The 19,019-nt window shown below is 46.7% G+C and overlaps 1 protein-coding gene across 1 annotated transcript in view; it reads left to right on the top strand.

Annotated features, from left to right (window-relative positions):
* Positions 1-618: 618 nt before the first annotated feature.
* Positions 619-19,019, top strand: part of Plb1 (phospholipase B1) — a 123,266-nt gene continuing 104,865 nt past the window's right edge. The window contains exons 1-9 of the mRNA XM_042054553.1: positions 619-964; positions 3,500-3,561; positions 4,736-4,802; positions 6,456-6,514; positions 11,845-11,885; positions 12,371-12,414; positions 15,012-15,102; positions 15,394-15,445; positions 17,290-17,376. Coding sequence (XP_041910487.1) covers positions 619-964; positions 3,500-3,561; positions 4,736-4,802; positions 6,456-6,514; positions 11,845-11,885; positions 12,371-12,414; positions 15,012-15,102; positions 15,394-15,445; positions 17,290-17,376 — 849 coding nt within the window. The remainder of the gene's footprint in view (positions 965-3,499; positions 3,562-4,735; positions 4,803-6,455; positions 6,515-11,844; positions 11,886-12,370; positions 12,415-15,011; positions 15,103-15,393; positions 15,446-17,289; positions 17,377-19,019) is intronic.

Here is a 19,019-nt window from a genome sequence, read left to right as displayed (position 1 = left end):
TAGGGGACTGGACAGATGAATCCATGGTTAGAGCACTGGCTATTGTTCCAGAGGACACTGGTTTGATTCCTAGCACCTACATGGTAGTTCCCAACTATCTGTCACTCCAGTTCCAGGGCATCTGATGCCCTTTCCTGGCTTCTGTGGGTACCAGGCATGCATATGCTGCAGAGGCATACATGCACGCAAAGACACTCGGCATAAAATAAAAATAAATATCAAGAACATTTAGATTTATTTTCTCCCTTGGCAATTTTATATATGTCTATAATGTATTTGGTCATTTTCATCCCCATTACCCTCTCTCATTCCCCTCCCATGCTCACTAAACCCCATTTTACCAACAGCCTTCTTTCTGCTTTCCTGTCTATTTTGGTTTTGTGACCCACTGATTTTAAATAGGCTTGTTTGTTTGTTTGTTTTATTTCTTGAGACAGGGTTTCTCTGTAGTTTTGGAGCTTGTCCTGGAACTAGCTCTTGTAGACCAGGCTGGCCTCGAACTCACAGAGATCTGCCTGGCTCTGCCTCCCAAGTGCTGGGATTAAAGGCTTATGCCACCACTGCCCGGCTTAAATAGAGTTTTTGATGAGTAGGAGTGGGGAGGCTATTTAAACGAGCATGAGTGGGTACCTTACCAAAGTTGAGACCACTGAAGAAAATGACTTGCCTTCCCAAGCAACCATGCCTCTTTGGGCAGGAGGGAAACCTCGTGTTCCTTCCCTTTTAAACCTTATTACCATCATACAAGGCAGACATTACCACGTCCATCTTATAGACAGGAAACTAAGGCCTGGGAGGTTGACAGGACTCAGCGAGTCTAAGCTCCCAACCCTGTCTGAAATTCATAGCTTCTGCTTGGGCCAGCATTCTGGACTGCCTCTTCTTGTTTGGCGATCTGCAACTCGTCTCCCAAGGGGCAGCCTGTGTCCTTGTTCTGGTCTTGGTTTGGAAGCTGTCTGGGAAGGTCAGTTCTGATACCCAGCCCTGCAGCCACTGAGGAGTGGTTTCCTGAACCTTACTCTGCTTCTTCCTCCTAGACTCCCCTCTGTGATTGAATACAGTATCTTGCTATGTTTCAGGGTACTCTGTCTGTCCCAGGTTCTCTCTCCTTTCTCACCTCCTTAAATGCAGTATTTCTACTCTCACAGCCTCTGCCTCTTTCACCCGGATGACCTCTTTTCAGGCCCAGTGTCGATCATGGATTGGTTGGCAAACTAGCAGCACCACGTCAAATCCAGCCTGCTCTCTGTTTCTGGGTAGCTGAGGAGCTACAAGTCATTTGAAGGGAGTGTATCTATGTCCAGCAAGTCCAACATTTTCTTTTGAAAAGACTATAATTTCTCCACCACGTTGTCTCTGTTTCTTTGGTTCAATTGGTCGACTATGTTTTTCTGGGCCTCTCTGGCCTTCATTCTGTCCCATGCATCTCAGTTTTTTGGTAGTGCCACACTGTCTAGACTACTGTGCTCTGCAGTAAGTTTTGATACTGGGTTGTATTGGTCCTCGGTGTTGTGTTAGCTATTCGAGGACTTCTGCCTCTCCATAGAAACTTTAGAATCAGTTTGTTGATACCCAGAAACATTTCTGTACTCTTATATGGCTCTATCGTCTAAAAAGGAGAAAAGTATCTCATGGCCCGTGAAAGCTATGTAGAATATAAACTGTAGCCTCTGCAGGTGAAGCTAGCGGATATACATACTGCCTGTGACTGCTGTCACAGGATTGGAAGCGTGACTAGAACGGAATGGTCATGCCAGAAAAGAGACCCTTGGGTCTACAGATCCTCGAATAGGGGTGATCTGACCTCCATTTCCTCAGACCTGCCGTGGGTGTGCAGTTTATACTCACTGCGCTGCTTCCAAGCACGACTGAGTGAGCTAGGCTGCCTGTTTTGAGTTCCTCTGTCACCAGTTGATAGCGGTGTCAACTTCACTGTAAGCTGAGCTTTCTGGACCTCACTCTGCTGCACACAAGGTGTGATTATGGCGTTTATCTCATACAACGAGGCTGAAAGCAGTTACCTTATGTAAGTGCTCTAACTGGCACATAGAAGCTCTACGTAAGCAGTGGCTACCACGTATGTTTATATTTGCTTTCCTGGCCTGAGAAGAACATTGCCTGACGGTCTCAGCTCCCTGCCCTGATAACTCCACTACTGTAGTAACAACATCTTAAAAATCATCACAGTGTTGGTCAGGGTTCTCCGTCACCCATGGGTTAGCCTGGCGTTTGTGACTTTGAAGTCCAACTCCTGCCTCTTTGTGACCCACCCCTTCCTTGCGCTCTCGCCACAGACCCTGTGTCCTAGCTGTTTCCAGTACTCCATGCTTGTCCACACCTCACTGATTTCCCATCACCGGGCCCTTTCTGCTCAGAAAACCGGCTTCCGGGAATTCCCAGAGTCAGTGAGACCTGGATGTGGGCTCTGGCCACAGTTTGTGGAAACTGGTGTCTGGTCCCTCGGTGGGTAGGACTGGAAATGGACCGCTTCTCCCCCGTGCCACTCTAGACAAATTGTTTTGGGGGTCAAAAGGTAAAGCTGCAGAAGAAGGCTGGGGTGGGGAATGAGTCAAGCTTGCTGTTCACAGTGTCTGCTGTTCTTTAGAGTTAGTTCCCCGGGACCGTGCACATGGTGCAGAGAGTCGAAAGGAGAAAAGTCAGAGGATGCAAGGGATGTAAATCCAGGATCAAGTAGCAGGCTAGGAATGTCCTGTGGCGCTCTTGAGACAGATGTCAAGATTGTGTTACAATAGGAAAGATTTGCAGAGGCTGGCATACTGGCATGTGGCTTTAATGTCGGCACTTAGGAGGCAGAGTCAGGTGGAGCTTTATGAGCTGGAGGCCAGCCTGGTCTACACAGTGAGTTCCAGGCCAACTGGGGCTATAGAGCCAGAAGTATGCTGAGACTGAGGAGTAAGCCTCTGTGTCTCCCTATCTGCCTTGCCTTCTCCTTTGCCTCAATTAAGCAAGAGCCCTTGTGAAGTAACAGCTGTGGCTAGGTACATAGCACAGTTGTGGCTGCTGCAAGACCCCCATGATTAGCTCATTACAGTCTCATTCCCCTTCAGACCTTTCTGGGATGCCTTTTGTCTTCCCTGTCCAGTCCTAGATCCCCAAACAATGGCAGCTATCTGTTCATCATTAAGATTCTAGGGAGTTCTGTTCCTTGGCAAGGAAGCAGTGTGACAATCTAATAATGTGCCCATCAAGATGATGGCTGCCCCTCTCAGACAACACTATGTACCTTGATCTGGAGATTCTACCGTAATGGAATCTATTGATGGCATCATGGTGTCCCAAAGGGTGACAGCTAGAGAGACAAAGGATACTACTGCTGTGGGCATGTAGATAGGGTGGGGGGGGGGGACGGTTGTGAAGGGTACAAACTTGGGTAAGAGGAAATTTCAGCTTTAAAAACTATCTCTTATACAGAGACACATACATAAAACCAAACTATTTCTGCTTACTTGCTTGTGTGTTTCTTTTTATCCATTTTTAGGGCCCTTCCAAATTCATGGCTCTGCTGGAGAGAACACATTGGCATGGCAGCCACAGCAAGTGGTAAGATTTCACCCTGGTGGGAGGGGTGTGTGTGTGTGTGTGTGTGTGTGTTGGGGCATGGGATGTGAGCTCTCATCTTGTAGGGAAAAATCCAAATTTCAGAGCAGGTTGGTGGTCCCTCATTAAGGCCTTAATGGAATGGGCCAAAAAAGCTGCTTCCCCAGGCCAGCCGGGATGCCCAGCAGGACGTTACCAAAGCTCCCGAGATTTGGGTCTCATTATCCTTGCAGACCAAGTGGGTAGTTCCCAGAAGAGTCCACAAGTATTACAAATGGGTGTGTTATCACTGAGAACCTTGAAGCAGATGTTGTAAGTTATCCTACGGCATCTGGGCGAGGTCTTCCCAGAAGGTCCACAAGATAAGAGATGAGAGTAAAGGCTGTGTCTCTTACTGTAATCAGTAGTTCACGAGAAATTAGCTTACATTTGTGAGATACGACGAGGGTTTTGCGTGCTGCCTGTTTTTCCTGCCAGTGTCCCTCCCCTGGCAGTTTCCTTGTCCCAGTAAAACCGCTCTGGATTCCTGGCACCAGGACGCTGAGAGGCCCATGCCGCCCTGGGGACTTGCTTAGTGGTCACCATGTTCCCCCTCTGATCTCGGTGATCAGTTTGAGCTCAGGACGCTCCAATCTGGAGGAGATACAGGAGGCTGCTGGGTTCATGTTTACCCAGTTTCCTTCAGCAAATGTATACCATGCCTCATGTTCTTTCTCATGTGAAAATAAGAGAGAAAGAATATTTAATAAAAATAAATTATTATTTTTTTACATTTAGTCTCAATAAACTAGAGTATTCCTTCTTTTAAATTAGAATAAAAGTCCATAGCAAACATTAATATTTTCACTGTGTGTGTGGGACATTGGGCACACTGCCGTTGTGTATCCATGGCTGTCTATCCCAGAGCATTTCACCATCCCGAGAGTTCATTTTTATTCTCCTTCATCATCTGCTTTCCGTCTCCACCATTCTATTCCAAGACGGACACATGTCACTTGCTAAAACCCTCATTACCATGCCCTCTCTCCCCAGGGGAAGCGGAAAATGTGCCCATGGGCAAGTATTGCTTCTGCATTTTGAGCCTACATAACCCAGGGCAGGGACGTTGCTACACCAAGTGTTTTAGCAGGCGGGGCTTCTGTGCACAGAAATTGACGTTTGGGGGGTTTGGTTTCAGACACGGGCCCTGAAGAATTTTCCGTGCAAGGCGAGGAAGTTCGGACTGAGTATGACTTCTAAGTCAGGTATGTGCCCACTGGTCATGAGCAGGAGAGCTCTCTGGTCAACAGAAGCTCTGTCTCCATCCTTCTTCTACCGCTTGGCCTTCATCCTCCCTCAGCCCTTCACCAGACCATTTCAGTGATTCTCAACCTGTGTGGGTCCTGACCCCATCGGACGGTGGCATATCAGATCTCCTGCATGACCGGTGTTTATATTACAATTTATAACAGTAGCAAAATTACAGCTATGAAGTAGCAATGAAATAATTTTATGGTTGGGGTCACCATGACATGAGAGACTGTATTAAAGGGTCGAGGCATTAGGGCTGTTGAGAACCACTGCTCTATGTCCTCTTCAGTTACTCCCGTGGAGAGACAGTGACAGCCAACACTTACAGGATAAAAACAACTTGGAGACGAGCTCTAGTATCTTGACTCCCTTGAGGGATACTGTGTCCTGGGGATTGTGGGGTGGAAGCTGTCACTCACGTGGCGTCCCCATTTCTGCCACATAGTCACAGTGGCCATTCTAGCCATTTCCCCTTATTATGGGCTAGGTTTCTCTAAGACCTGGATGCCATAAACCAGCTTTACATGTTAAGTGCCTGGCTGAGCTTAATGGATGTGCATGCTGGGGTGTGTGTGTGTGTGTGTGTGTGTGTGTGTGTGTGTGTTCTTTTGTACTGACTTTATTAGGGTTCCCACTTAAGCTTATTTTAAGAAAAATAAACTGATGTACTTTTTAGAAAATGGTATCTTTAGCCAGGTAGTGGTGGCACATGCCTTTAATCCCAGCACTCGGGAGGCAGAGGCAGCCAGATCTCTGTGAGTTCAAGGCCAGCCTGGTCTACAAGAGCTAGTTCCAGGACATGCTCCAAAGCTACAGAGAAACCCTGTCTTGAAGAAACAAATTTAAAAAAAAAAGAAAAAAGAAAATGGTATCTTTTAGAAGTTTGTTTATTTATTTATTTAGAACCCATGTGCAAGGCAGGGTTTCTCTGTGTAGCTCTGACTGTCCTGGAACTGGCTCTGTGGACCAGGCTGGCCTCGAACTCACAAAGACCCTTCTGACTCTGCCTCCAAGTGCTGGGATTAAAGGCGTGCACCACCACTGCCCAGCTTGAAGTTTACATTTAAATCCCCCATAACATGGCCAGGGTGTTTGTCCAGTGGTTTCCAGGGAGACAAACATGTGGATCAAGGACATAGGTATCATTCACATAGAATTTGCATCCAATGTTTCTGTGTGGTCCCTGAGTTTGCATGCTATTCTCTGTAATCTTCAAGCTACAGTTAAGCATTGTGCACCCAGGTGCCCTAATTTTAGTCCGTTGGTCTGTTACTTATTAATGGTAGCTCAGAAATGCAGTCTTGAGTTAGGGGAGGTGAGAGGCAGGCAGAGGGTCAGGTGAGAAGATGCCATGAGAACCATGGGATATAGGCTTGGAGAGACCAAGTCCAGGTTCATAGTGTGGCCTCCAGAGGGGAAGGAGCCTTGAGTATGGGTCCTGGGGCTCCCAGTAAGTATAGGGTCCTGAACTTGGCAGCAGGCTTGGCCTTAGAGGCTATGTTGGGGCTTTGGGGTGTGGGTCTGCTCTGTGCAGCCACGTACGGCGTTCTCGGCCTGCTTCGTGGGCCTGTCTGTCTGACCTTCCACATGGGTTTTTATCTTCACAGTTCACTCTCTGACACCATCAGACATTAAACTTGTGGCAGCCATTGGCAACCTGGGAACTGTAAGTATTTCATATAGCTTGGCTTAGGGGACCATTTGGTATTGGTGACACCATGAATAAGCTCCTGATGTCTTGGCAGAATGTTCCGTTTGGGGCCAGGGTTGGTGGCACAAATCTGTTATCTGAGCACTTGGGAGGTAGAGGCAGAAGAATCACAAATTCCAGGTCATCTTCAACTCCATAATAATTTGGAGGCTAGCTGGATGGTGGTGGCGCACGCCTTAAAGGGAGGCAGAAGCAGGCGGATCTCTGTGAGTTTGAGGCCAGCCTGATCTACAGAGTGAGTTTCAGGACTGCCAGGGCTGGTACACAGGGAAACTCTGTCTCGAGAAAATAATAACAGTTTTGGAGACTGGCCTGGGCTGTTAGACTTCTCTCTCAGATAGTGTTCCATTTGGAGGAGAGCCCTGTATGAGTCAAAGACATCCTCAAATCTTAGAAGGAGAACCCAATCTTTTTTTTAATCAAATGAATGCCCACAATCACCACAGGACAGGGAATTTCTGGGTTTTTCATTAATAAGTTAAATCCACTGGTAAGTATTGCCCAGAGCCTTCGCCATATGTTTTAAAATTTATTGTTTCTGTTTTTTACACGTACTTACTCTTGTTGAGTGTATTCCGTTTATGTCACGTATCTCTTTACATTTATTGTCTCTGTGTTTCTCACCTCTCTTCCTGCCATTAGTCACCCTTGGCCCCTATTCTCCCTTTTGCTTTCTCTTTCCTGTCATCTAGTCATTCATGATTTCTGTGTATCTATACAGGAACTACAAACAAGAGAAAATGTTTGACACTTGTCCTTCTGAAATCAACTTGAATCACTTAGTATGATTATCTCCAGTTGCTTCCACTTTTCTTTCAACAACATGACTTGATTCCTTATGACAAGAAAATTCCACTGTGTATAGAAACACATTTTCTCCCTCCCCCCCCCCCCCCCGCTGTTGGACACATAGGCTGCTGGTTCCATAACTGAGTTGTCAGGAACAGTGCCACAGCAGACAGCGATGAACAAGTATTTTAGACGTGTTGACTTTGAATCCTTTGGGTAAATATGCAGGGGTGGTGTAGCGGGGTCAGACGGAAAACCTATTTTTAATTATCAAGAAACCTCCATACTGAATTCCACAGTCGTTACATAGAATTGATAAGGCAATCTTTCAGGCTTTTGCTTTTATAAGAGCAAGGAAATTCCATGTCTACTTTGTGTGTGTGTGTGTGTATGTGTGTATGTGTGTATGTGTGTGTTTGTATGTGTATGTGTGTATGTGTGTATGTGTGTGTTTGTGTGTGTATGTGTGTATGTGTGTGTTTGTATGTGTATGTATGTGTGTGTATGTGTGTATGTGTGTGTATGTGCGTGTTTGTATGTGTGTGTATGTGTGTGTATGTGTGTGTTTGTATGTGTGTGTATGTGTACATGTGTGTGTTTGTATGTGTGTATGTGTGTGTATGTGTGTGTTTGTATGTGTGTGTATGTGTGTGTATGTGTGTGTGTGTATGTGTGTATGTGTGTGTGTGTGTTTAAATACATGGAAGAGCTGGAGAGTTGGTTCAGTGCTTAAGAGCACTTGTTGGACCTAGAGGACCCAGGTTCAATTCCCAGCACCCACATGGCAGCTCACAACCAGCTGTCACTCCAGTCCTGGGCAGCCTCTTCAGACCTTGATGGGTACTTGGACCCCCCCTTGTGATACACAGACATGCATGCTGCAAAATTCTCATAAAATAATTTAAAAATACATTAATATTAATAAAAATGTATAATTGTGATCAAGATGAATTTATACAACTTGCTGTCTTAGCCATTTAAATATTTATTTATGACGACTAATACAATGCAAATGTAGGGAGTAGTGACAAGAAAATATTGGTATTCAGCAGAGACAAGCAGCCCCTTGCATCCTCCCTCACTGCACCCCCCACCCTCCAGGAATTCCTCCTTCCCCCTGCAGATCTCATGTGTTCTCGTGCCTTCCCACCCCTTTTTTAAAGCCTCTTTCTCCCCGCTCTGGTTTTCCTGCTGCTCCCCACACTCCCCTGGACATAAAGGAAAAGGTACCAACTTAGCTGTCCATCGACACGTGCATGGATGATGGACGTGTGGGACATATACACAATGGAGTTCTCTACTCGGCTCCGAAGAGATATAAAACTTTGAAATTTGCAGGAAAATGGATGGAACTGGGAAATACTAAGTGAGATAAACCAGGTCCAGCATGACAGAGATTACGTGTTCCCTCACATATGCAGATCCAAGTTTCCGTATGAGTCACTTTTAAGTGTGCAGCTCAGTAGTATAAAGAATGTTTTCACTGTATAACAAGTCTCCAGAACATTCTTCATCTTACCAAATAGGAACTCTTCTCCCATTAAATGACAGCTCATCTTGCTTTTTCCCAGCCCCTAGCAAACCATATTTCCACCTTCGGTTTCCGTGAGTTTGACTAGATACCTCACATCCTTGAAACCATGAAGTGTCTGTCTTTCTGTAAACAGCTTATTTTGATCAACATTATTTTCTTCTGTGCCAGGTGCTTCCTTCTTAAAGGTGACTAATATTCCATTGTATGCAAGAACATATTTTGTTTATCTGTTCATACATGACGTGAGGCTGTGTCATCTGGATGCTGCCAGTCCTGCAGAAAATATTACATACAAATGATCTCCTCAAGAGTCTACTTTCCATTCTTTTGGAAAGATACTTTTAAATATGACACTAGATTACACGATAATTATACTTTTAATTTTTTTGAGGGAGTTGAAAGTCACGGTGTCTACTTATAACCCCAATTTAGAAACCAAGGCAGGAGCCAAGAAAATTTGAAGTCAGCCTGGGTTAGATAGCAAGTTCCAGGCCAGGCTAGCTATACTGTGATATTTTGTCTAAAAAAAAAAAAAAAAGAGGTTAACATTTTTGAGGAGCTGTTGTACTGGTTTTCATAGAGGCTGCTGTACAATTTACATTCCCATCAGCAATGCACAGAGTTCTGGTGTCCCATATTCTCAACACTTATTTTCTATTGTTTTTGTTTGGTGGATTTGTTTTCTTTCTTTTTAAGGATTTTTTTAAAAGATGTGATGTGTCTGAGTGTGTGTATATATATACATACATACATACATACATGCATGCATACACACACACATGCGTGCACACACACACATAGTGAGTAGCCTCAGAGACCAGAAGAGGGAATCAGATTCCTTGAAGCTGGAGTTACAGGTGGTTGTGAGCAACCCACCATGAGTGCTGGGAATCCAACCCAGGTCCTCTGGAAGAGCAGCGAGTGTCCTTAACCATCGGGCCTGAGCAGAGAAAACCATCTGGGAGAGCCTAGAGAGTTAAAACACACACACAGGCAAAACGAATGGGAGACTGAGTTTTTAAAGCCCTCAATGTTCACACTTTTGCTTTGAACTCCTGGGCTGTCTGAAATGAAGATGCATTTATTTGGGATTCTATAAAACTTATTAATTGCTCTAGATTTGGATTCTCTCTCAAACATTTAACACTAAGGCCTGCAACTATTTACACAATTTATTTTCAATTGCACCCGTGAGACATGTTCCACACAAGAAAAATCCAAATGTACAGGGGAAGAAAAAGGAAAAGGTCCATTTCCAGCCGGTGCGTCAGCCCCCCACCATCTGTGTTCACCCCCATGCACACACAATGCAGCACACTTGATGGCGCTATATAGGGACGTATGTGTTCACTCCCATGCACACACAATGCAGCACACTTGATGGCGCTATATAGGGACGTATGTGGCATGTGAAGTCTAAATGGTATTATAACATAACAGTACATCTGGAAATCCTTTGTCTCCATGTTTAACTATCAAAGACGTCTCCATGCCAAACAATGAAAGCTTATGGTCCACTCTGTTGCATTTTTTTGTAGGAAACCCTGTAGCTATGGCTTGGGACAATAAGGTCATAGTATTGGCCAGGCATTCAGCAAATAAGATTGGGGAGAAAGAACACTGGCCATTCTCATGGTTTCGGGACCTCCCAACTGAGCTTCCTCACATCCTGGCCTGGTCCTCTTCTCTCTTCTTTCCTTCTTCCTTCCCTCGACCCCTACTTCCCCTCTGAGTACAAGATGTGCTTGCTCTCTATTAGCTAATTGCCGAAGCAGCAAATGTGTGGCCCTAAAACACTGTCTTTAATTCAGTCATCTGCCAACACTGAAATCTGGATTTTTCAAGTATTTTGTGTTTCCAGTGTCTGAAATATGAGATCTGGCAGCCATAGGTTCCTGCTCTTCAGGCAGCAATATGTTCAAGTTGGCAGACAGCGCCCCCTGTGGTCTGACCCAGACTGTCCAACCTGCAGGGCCCAGGAGGTGTGCTCTCTTGACGCCTAACCTTCAGCTCTGCTTCATAGTCCCTGGCTTGCATAGGGATTTTTTTGTTCAGCTTGTCACCTCTTCCAGGAAGATGACCTTCCCAAGTCCCTCTTACTGACAAGTGAGAGACGTGGCCCCAGGGAGAGGGATTTCATGGTCACCCTTCGCTCTTAGAGAGCTTTAAAGTCAGGACCCAGTTCAACGGGCTGGCTATGTTGGAACTGATGCCTGGGACAGCTGTGCTCCTTAAAGCAGCCAATGAGGACATGACTGTCCACCTGTGGCCACTCTACCTGGCATCCTGTCGTCTAGTAACTTTGACAGATCTATGCTTAAACGTGTCTGAACTTTGTGTGTGTTTGTGTGTCCAAAACTATGAAAATACTAATACTGATATTTGTAGAGTGCTTTCAATGTTCTGACCACAGTTCCTAGTCTCTCTGGGAGCTTGCTAAGCACACGGCCCTGTCCTGGGGGGACATGTCCCTTCCAGCATTGTGATTAGGACTTCCCCAGAAAGGAATTCCCTGTGCTACCTATTATTGTATCAAGGGGAAAACAGAAGTTGGCTTAATTTGTTTAACATTCACCGAGTGCTTACAATATTCCACTCCCTGTATCTGGGTCCAATGAATATAGTTGAGTGTGAACAGATAAAAACACCTACCTTTGGTGGCTCTTACTTTCTAGTCAAAGGGGGAGAGCTAACAAAGTTACCCCTAGATTTTGGGGGGCTACAGCAAATTGGTCCTTTGACTGTATAGAATATAGCATGACTTATGATGTGTCTATATTCTCCAAGGAGAGCTCTCAGCCTTTCTGTCGTGAGGGTCTTACGGACAAGCAATGGGGAACAGGGTGTGTCTTCCTCCCCATAGAGTGAGCAAGGTGTACTTGGTCCTCCTGTGGACTTGTACCTTCCCTGTGTTGTGCTAACCTTCCCTGGCTGACTTACTCACATCAAGTGTCTCTTCCAGCCTCCAGCCTCTGGCATGGTCAACATGGAGAAAACTCACAGGTACCCATCCTGGCATCCTTGCATCCTGGAACACAGCCAGCAGGGACATCCCACACATGTTCTCCTCTAACTTCTTGCCCAACTGATGGGGGACCCCAAGGACAAGAGAGTCTAAAGACTTTTGCTTTGGGCACAGGGACAGAGCAGTGGACAGAACCAGCTTCAGCCTCCCAGCAGCCTTCCAGAACCTTGACTTCCCATGGTTTCTCTGGGTGAACGAGAAGTGGGAGAGGCCAGAAAGATGGAATTCCTGTGTCTGTCCCAAGGCCTCCTCCCTCTGCTCTGGGGTGACCTTGCAGTGTTTGGACCAGAGTCATTTTATTCTGGACTGTGTCCCTTTCTGCTTCGGGCAAGACTAGAGAGCTTGGGAAGAGGCCTAGAGCCAGGGTAAACCAAAGCTTGTTAGGAATGGCCTATGGTGGCCAAGGAAAGGGCTCCCGGGGGTGACAAGTGTAGTCTAATCCGTTTGTGTCCGCTTCTTACAGTATTGAGAATGAGCCACAGCAAGCCTGCATGGCAGTCATGACAGGTGAGTCCTGGGTTTCCAGCCACACTCCAGGTTGTCCCCAACCCTATGACATGGCAGACATATTGTTGATAAAGAAGACATACTTGACTAGTCATTTTCTCACCAGTGCCTGGGAAAGGAAGAAGGCGGGTAAGGGAGGCAGGGAGTGGGAGGTCACATGTCCTGAATAGAAAGCACAAGCAATGTATGGGTTAGGATTAAGAGATAGGAAAGAAACCGGGATGGCTGGACCAAACCTTGTGGGTTCATGCTCCTCTAGGACCTCAGAGACGGATTCATGGCACTTACCTGATAAAATGTCCTAGATCCTTCCTCATGCCCAAGGGGAAGACCCTAGTCTAATTTTCCGTTTATTTGTAAAAGAAAACCTCATTCTATAGTTTCTCTCTCCCTCTCACTGGCCATAAAAACATATCCTAAGTTCCAGAAAATACCAGGAATAATTGTGATTAACATGTTGGCCTTTTCTGCAAACAACCGTGCGGATGAATCCATTCTCTGTGATCTGGGCTTCTTCGTTTGATGCCAGAGAACCTTTGTAATTCTACCAAGTTCTCCTACCCTGGCGAGTCCCTTGATGCTGCTAAGCTAGGCTGTAGGGTAGGGTAGAGTGTCCCATGCTGGCTGCTTATGAATTGAGCTGGCCATGCAGATGCTAAACTGAGCTGCCACCCCACTGCAGTGATGAGCAAGGGGGTAATTGGGTGCCCTGTCAGCTGAGCCTGGACATGGATACAAAAGACTTGTAATAACATTAGATTCTTAGAAAGGACAGAGATGAGGATCTCATCCCTCCTTTGCCCATGACCCAGCAAGGAAGGCTGAGGCCACTGTCCAGCCCTCCTGTCACCTGACTGACAGGTAAGGGGATAGTGAAAGTTAAGGAGGTAGGAAGGTCTCCTGGTCAGGGGTCAGAGTGTTCACTAACTTAGTGGCTGTCATAGCAGTCCCAAGGCCCTGATGTCTTTCCATTCAGTACGGTATGAGAGAGAAATGGAATGGTCTATTTGGGATGCCTGGGGATGTGCTCTGGACTCTGCTAATTTTCCTGGCTTCTCATTTTCCTCCATTTCTCCCCCTCCCCTGCCAAGCCGAATCACCTCTTTTAGGCACACGGTGATCAAGAATCCCAGCTGGGCGGAGGGTGGCAGAGGCGACAGGGAAGGCAGAGCTTGTGTCTGAAACCCCCAGCATCGGAATGTCCAAAGCTGACGGCACCCTGAGTAGGGAGGGGCAGTGCTGTGTCTGAAAGCATTACCGACAACCATGGCAGGAGTTCCACGGAGAACGTGGTCCAGGGATGTCCCAGACCCCTTCAGTGTGTGATAGATGATGGGTTGGCGTGGGCTCAACCTCCTATCCTCTGATCCCAGGGCTTTAGAGCACGTTAGTGACCTCCACATCAAGCCACACCCTTGCCCGTCATGGGAACATTTTTACAGATGGAAAAACTGAATGTCAAGCAGATAAATAGACTTTTCCAAGGTTGTATGTTCAGTAAGTGGTAGGGTCCCTGGAAACCAAGGTCATCTACCCCCTTAGCCTTTCCTTTTGTTTTGCCCCCTACCATCATGGAACCCCAAAAGAAAAACTAAATAGCAGTATACTAGAAACAAGCAGAGGAGAGAAAAATGATAGATGAAGTTGTGTGCAAAGCTTTAAGGTCAAGTTCTTCCAACGACTTCTTCCCGTGACAGTGTTCACGTGTTTTCATGGGCCTTTTGCAGCTATCCTCCCACACAGAATGGAGTGGTCCCCACGTGCACACATACGCCATTCTTACCATGTTGAACTGAGTTCAAAGCTCTGTATTTCCCACCCATGGCCCTGGGATCCCGCCAGCTTGTCAAAGCTGAGAAAAGCACACTCATGCATCTGGGTTAAGGATGGCAAAGCCAACTCACATATGAGTTAGGCAGTCACCTGAGGTCACGAAGCCGACCAACCAGTTCCCTGACCTTCAGCTGAGGTCTCCTTTCTCTCACTGCCTGTCACCTGCGGAGTGTGTCCCTTGTACAGAACTCTTCTGCATCCCTCTGGATCCTGCTTCCATGGGCTCCAAGGTTCTTGGGATTGGGCACAAAGAGAGAGAAGAGGAGAAAGGCATTTCCCTCTGCCACCCACCCTTCCTGTTCTGCCCTCTCCTCTCTCAGGAGCAAGACACAACTTAAGTATTCCTGACAGCGCTATTTTTGGTGGTCCTCTGGCTGTCAACTTGGCGACATGTCCTCTGTGTGTTCCCCGGAGCTTTCCTACCCTGCTGTCACTCACAGGGAGCAGCCCAGAGCTCTGGTTCTAATCCCAGTAGCTCCTGTCAGCTGGGAGACCTGACACAGCTTGCTTGATGTCTCTATCCCAATTTCCCCAGGAGTAAATGAGAGAATGCCTGGAGAGCACTCAGCCTTGGGCCCAGCTACCTAGACAGATGCTCAATTTAGCTCCCTTTACTTTCCAGGGTCTGCCTCGGGTGGCTGGGGCGGGCGGGGGCAGGTGACCTCACAGCGTGGGGTAAAGGCTGTGCCTTGCAATGGGGCAAGGATTCTGTCTTGTCTGGGGAATCTCTCATCTTTAGAGGTGACCCCTGGCTCTCTCTTTAGTCCTTTCAGACATCATCAGACATTTCAACCCTTCTGTTCTGATGCCCACGTGCTCTCCTGTGAAGAGTGGCTCAGGCCACAGTACTGCCGAGTAAGTTGTGTTCTTGTCCCTCTCTGGCGTTGCACGCTCTTGCTAGCCTTGGGTACACAGGGACAGTCAGAGAAGTTCAAAATAGAGGTCTTTGTTAAATCAGTGCCCAAATGCCTTCCCCTGCTGATTTCAGGTGGCTATGAAAGTCAGGGCAGGTCTGCCCCTCAGAAGTCAGGGTGGTTCAGGGACGCCCCAGGCTCAGAGACTGACGGCTGTGCTGGGGTGACGGGCTCAGCTTCTTGACCATCAACAATGTGTTTTATTGATTGCTCTTTTCCTGCCTCTGCACAGAGACTTGTGGATTCAGGCTAAAGAGCTGGTGAGACATTTGAAAGAGAACCCGGTAAGAGACTTTCTCACTCTGGTGTGGGCGGGCTGGCCAGGTTCGCTACAAGACAATGATCCCAAGACACAGAGTGCCGATGACCCTGGTGCCAACTTGCCATGAGCACCACACAGGTGTCTTGGCCTTTCAGAAAGTGTCCCTTCCACTATAATGCCCTGAAGGTCACTAGAGAAAAGAGCGAGTAGCTCTGTTTAGAATGTTTTCCTGTGTAGAACTGCAGAAAGTCAGCAGATGGACTAAGTGACCTTTCACATAGGGCGGAGGTTTGGTTTCAGAGGGAGAGAGAGAGAGAGAGAGATAGTCACTTGAATGTGACCTGGACTTTCTGCTTATCACTGCGTGGTGCTGGGTAAGGCATCTAGTCTCCCCTAAACTTTGTTTTCCTAGTTCAGGAGTGAAGGAGCAGCGAGAGAGCCTGACTCACAGGGTTGTAGAGGATTGATACGCCTGGCACCGTTGGTGCTCAATAAAAGCGGGTAGTTATCATCGCCACTGTGGCAATGGTTGCTGCGATGACATTTGCAGCACTGGGGAGGTGGCTCAGTCAGAAAAAAAGCTTGCTGTGCAAGCTCGAGGACCTGGGTTCAATTCCCAGCACCCGCGTAATAACTAGGCAGAATGGTATGTGCCTGTAGCCCCAGCACTGGGGAGGGAGGAGACAAAGGATTCCTGAGTCATGCTGACCAGCCAGTCTAACCAAATTTGAGAACACTGGGTTCAGCAAGAGACGCTGTCTCTGAAGAATAGAGTGAAAGAAGATCCCTAACATCCATCTCTAGCCGACACAAACACACAATGCATGCGCGCGCACACACAGGGAGCAGATGACCTGACAAGAGACAACTAGGGAGAAAGAACTTCCTTTGTTCATGGTTTGTGGGGATGGAGTCCACCATAGCTGGGAAGGCATGGCACTCAGGGTGTGAGACATTTAGCTACAATGTGTCCCTCAGTTAGGAGGTGGAGAGATGACTGTGTGTCCCTCCAGCTTTCCCTTCCTTCCTCTTCTATACAGTGTAGGCCTCTAGCCCAGGGATGGTACTAACCATAGTTAGTGTGGCTCTTCCTGCCTCAGGCCTCTCCGGAGATGCCCTCACAAGCAAGCAGAGAGGTGTCTGCTAGGTGATTCTGAATCCTGCCTAAGCCAGGGGTGGTGGCTCATACCTGTATTGCCAGCACTTAGGGGGCCAAGCGAGGCAAATCTTAGGCAATTTGGGACCAGCCTGAGCTAGACTTTGTCTCAAAGAAAAAAAAGCATAAATAAATAAATCTAGTCTCACTGGCAATGGTTAGCTATCATAATGATAATGAGAATGTAATTGTTCTGCATAATAGCTGGGCAGTCCTGAATCCAACCCTGTAATTTTAAGGATGGAGAAATTAGAATTCCAAGGAGTCACGTGACAAGGCCAAGTTCATGAAATCAGTTAGAGTTAAATCCTACAGAGCAAAATTCACAGTGTTCCCTGGCTACCCAGTGCTGCCTCAGAAAACAAGTTTGTATGGTATCCAAGTAATATGGTCACTAGGAAAAGAATCAGAAAGCAAACATAATAGTAAAGCCGCCCTTAAGCCTATGCCCAAAGATGATGGCTGATAATGAAAGAAGAAAAAGGAGAGTCAGAGAAAGAGAGAGAGAAGATGAACACCCAAGCCAGTGGTCACTCGTGCCCATAATCCTAGTACTCAAGGGGCAGAGGCAGGAGGATCCGATGTTTGAGGCTAACAAAAACAAACCTGTACCAGTGACTTAAGGGAGCTGGTGTGTGAGACTGAGGAACACGGACAGATAGACTCCTGGCTCATGCTCTTACCACCGTCTCTTTGCTCTTGTGCTTCAGCAACTTGACTTTGAGAGCGACTGGAAACTCATCAACGTGTTCTTCAGTAACACAAGCCAGTGTCACCTGTGTCCCTCTGCTCAGCAGGTGAGCTGCAGGCTGGGAGGCCGAGGGGTCGCTGGTGAGGAGGAGAAGGGGCTAACCCTGTCTGAGCGCCGTCTACTGAACTGGGGATGAGGCTCCTATTTCAGAATTAGGACATGTGGATGAGTAAGTCTGGTGAGAGGGTGTATGGACAGATGATGGACAGATGGATGGATGCTTAGGAAAACAAATGAAATAATGTGTATTTACTTTTCTTCCTCCAGCATTTTAGTGGGATAGCATACGCGGAACATAAAAATCGACCATCGTAACCATTTCTGTGTGTTATGATTTGGGTGGGATAAATGCTGATTGAGCGTGTCCCTAGTGTGCATTTATGACCATCACAAGAGCCAAGAATGCTTTAAATTTGTGTTTTAAATTTGTAGAAGAAAATTTATTGTTGTATTCATTGTTCAAAATAATGGAATCTTATGGTATTTTCACACACATATATACATGTATATATGTATATATAAAATGTACTTTCATTAAAGCCCCCAAAAACCCATTGCCCTTTCTCCTTCTCCCTCCCTGCTCCTGCCAAATAGTTCTCTTTTTAAAGCATTTATCTAATTATTCTTTATCAATAAAAACTCAGGAGTCAGATTTGGAAATAAAAACTTCAGTGATCAGAGACACCGTGGCAAAGTGACCAGTGACCTTCTATCTCTTTCATTCCTTCATCCCAAAAGGCCAAGAACCTCTCTAGGCCCCGCCATACTGCTTCTTGGATCTCTATCTGTCCTCAGTCCTCCAAAACCTCTATGGTTAATTTTGGTCAGCGAGCAGCTAGCTCTACCTTCTGATTCAAAGCAAAGTTTATTGTCAGAATACAATCAAAGTATCACACAATGCCTTCTGTGTGTATAGGCCCTATCCTCACCCTGACGTTCCCTGTGCTGTATAGGAGTTTCTACATTTCATGTGATCCTACTAGGGATTTTTTAATGCCCACCAAGCTCTTCTATGAGGAAAACAAATTCAGGCTTGGATAAACTGAGTTAATGATCTTTCTACACTAGCTTCCTAGTGGTTAAGAATTGTTTTGCCTCTCTCTTCATCTGCCTTCACATGAGTGCTGAGTTTACAGAATAGTGTAGGATGCACACACCCGAAACCTATGTGGTCCAGCTTGGGCGAGAAGGCTAGTGTTTACCGAAGGCAAACAGCCTGTGGATTTTATCATTCAGGCTCATTGGCTTTTCTGGAAACAAACTGTGTAGTTTTGTTTAATATTTGTGTAGGTGATTACATTGCAGATTGTGACTTCAGTATTTATGGAAGACCAAGTCCAGTCATCGGAAAGAGTAGGGTGGCTGGGGGACATAGGGTGTGGCAGTGTAAAGGACATGTGGACTCTAAAGTCCAGCTGCCACCAAGCCATCTCTGTCAGTTACCATGACTACTGACCCCTCAGCCCAGCTCTCAGGACCTCTTTCAGGCCATGGCTCAGGTGTAGCTAAATTTCCTGATATGCCCCTCCCCTGCCATGTCTTGCCTTTTCCCTCTGATCCCTGGGCTACTTCCCTTAGTGCTGTAGAACTCCGGGAGACTCGGGATAAAGATCCCCTCCCCTAGGCAGCTCTCGCCATTCTGCAGATCTTCTGAGTGTATTGTATACAAATGAAAGTTTCTGTCCACCT

This window comes from Arvicola amphibius, chromosome 2 (genome assembly GCF_903992535.2).
Source record: "Arvicola amphibius chromosome 2, mArvAmp1.2, whole genome shotgun sequence".
NCBI lineage: Eukaryota > Metazoa > Chordata > Mammalia > Rodentia > Cricetidae > Arvicola > Arvicola amphibius.
Note: the sequence above shows the minus strand (reverse complement) of the source record. Positions and strands in the feature narration are given on the sequence as shown.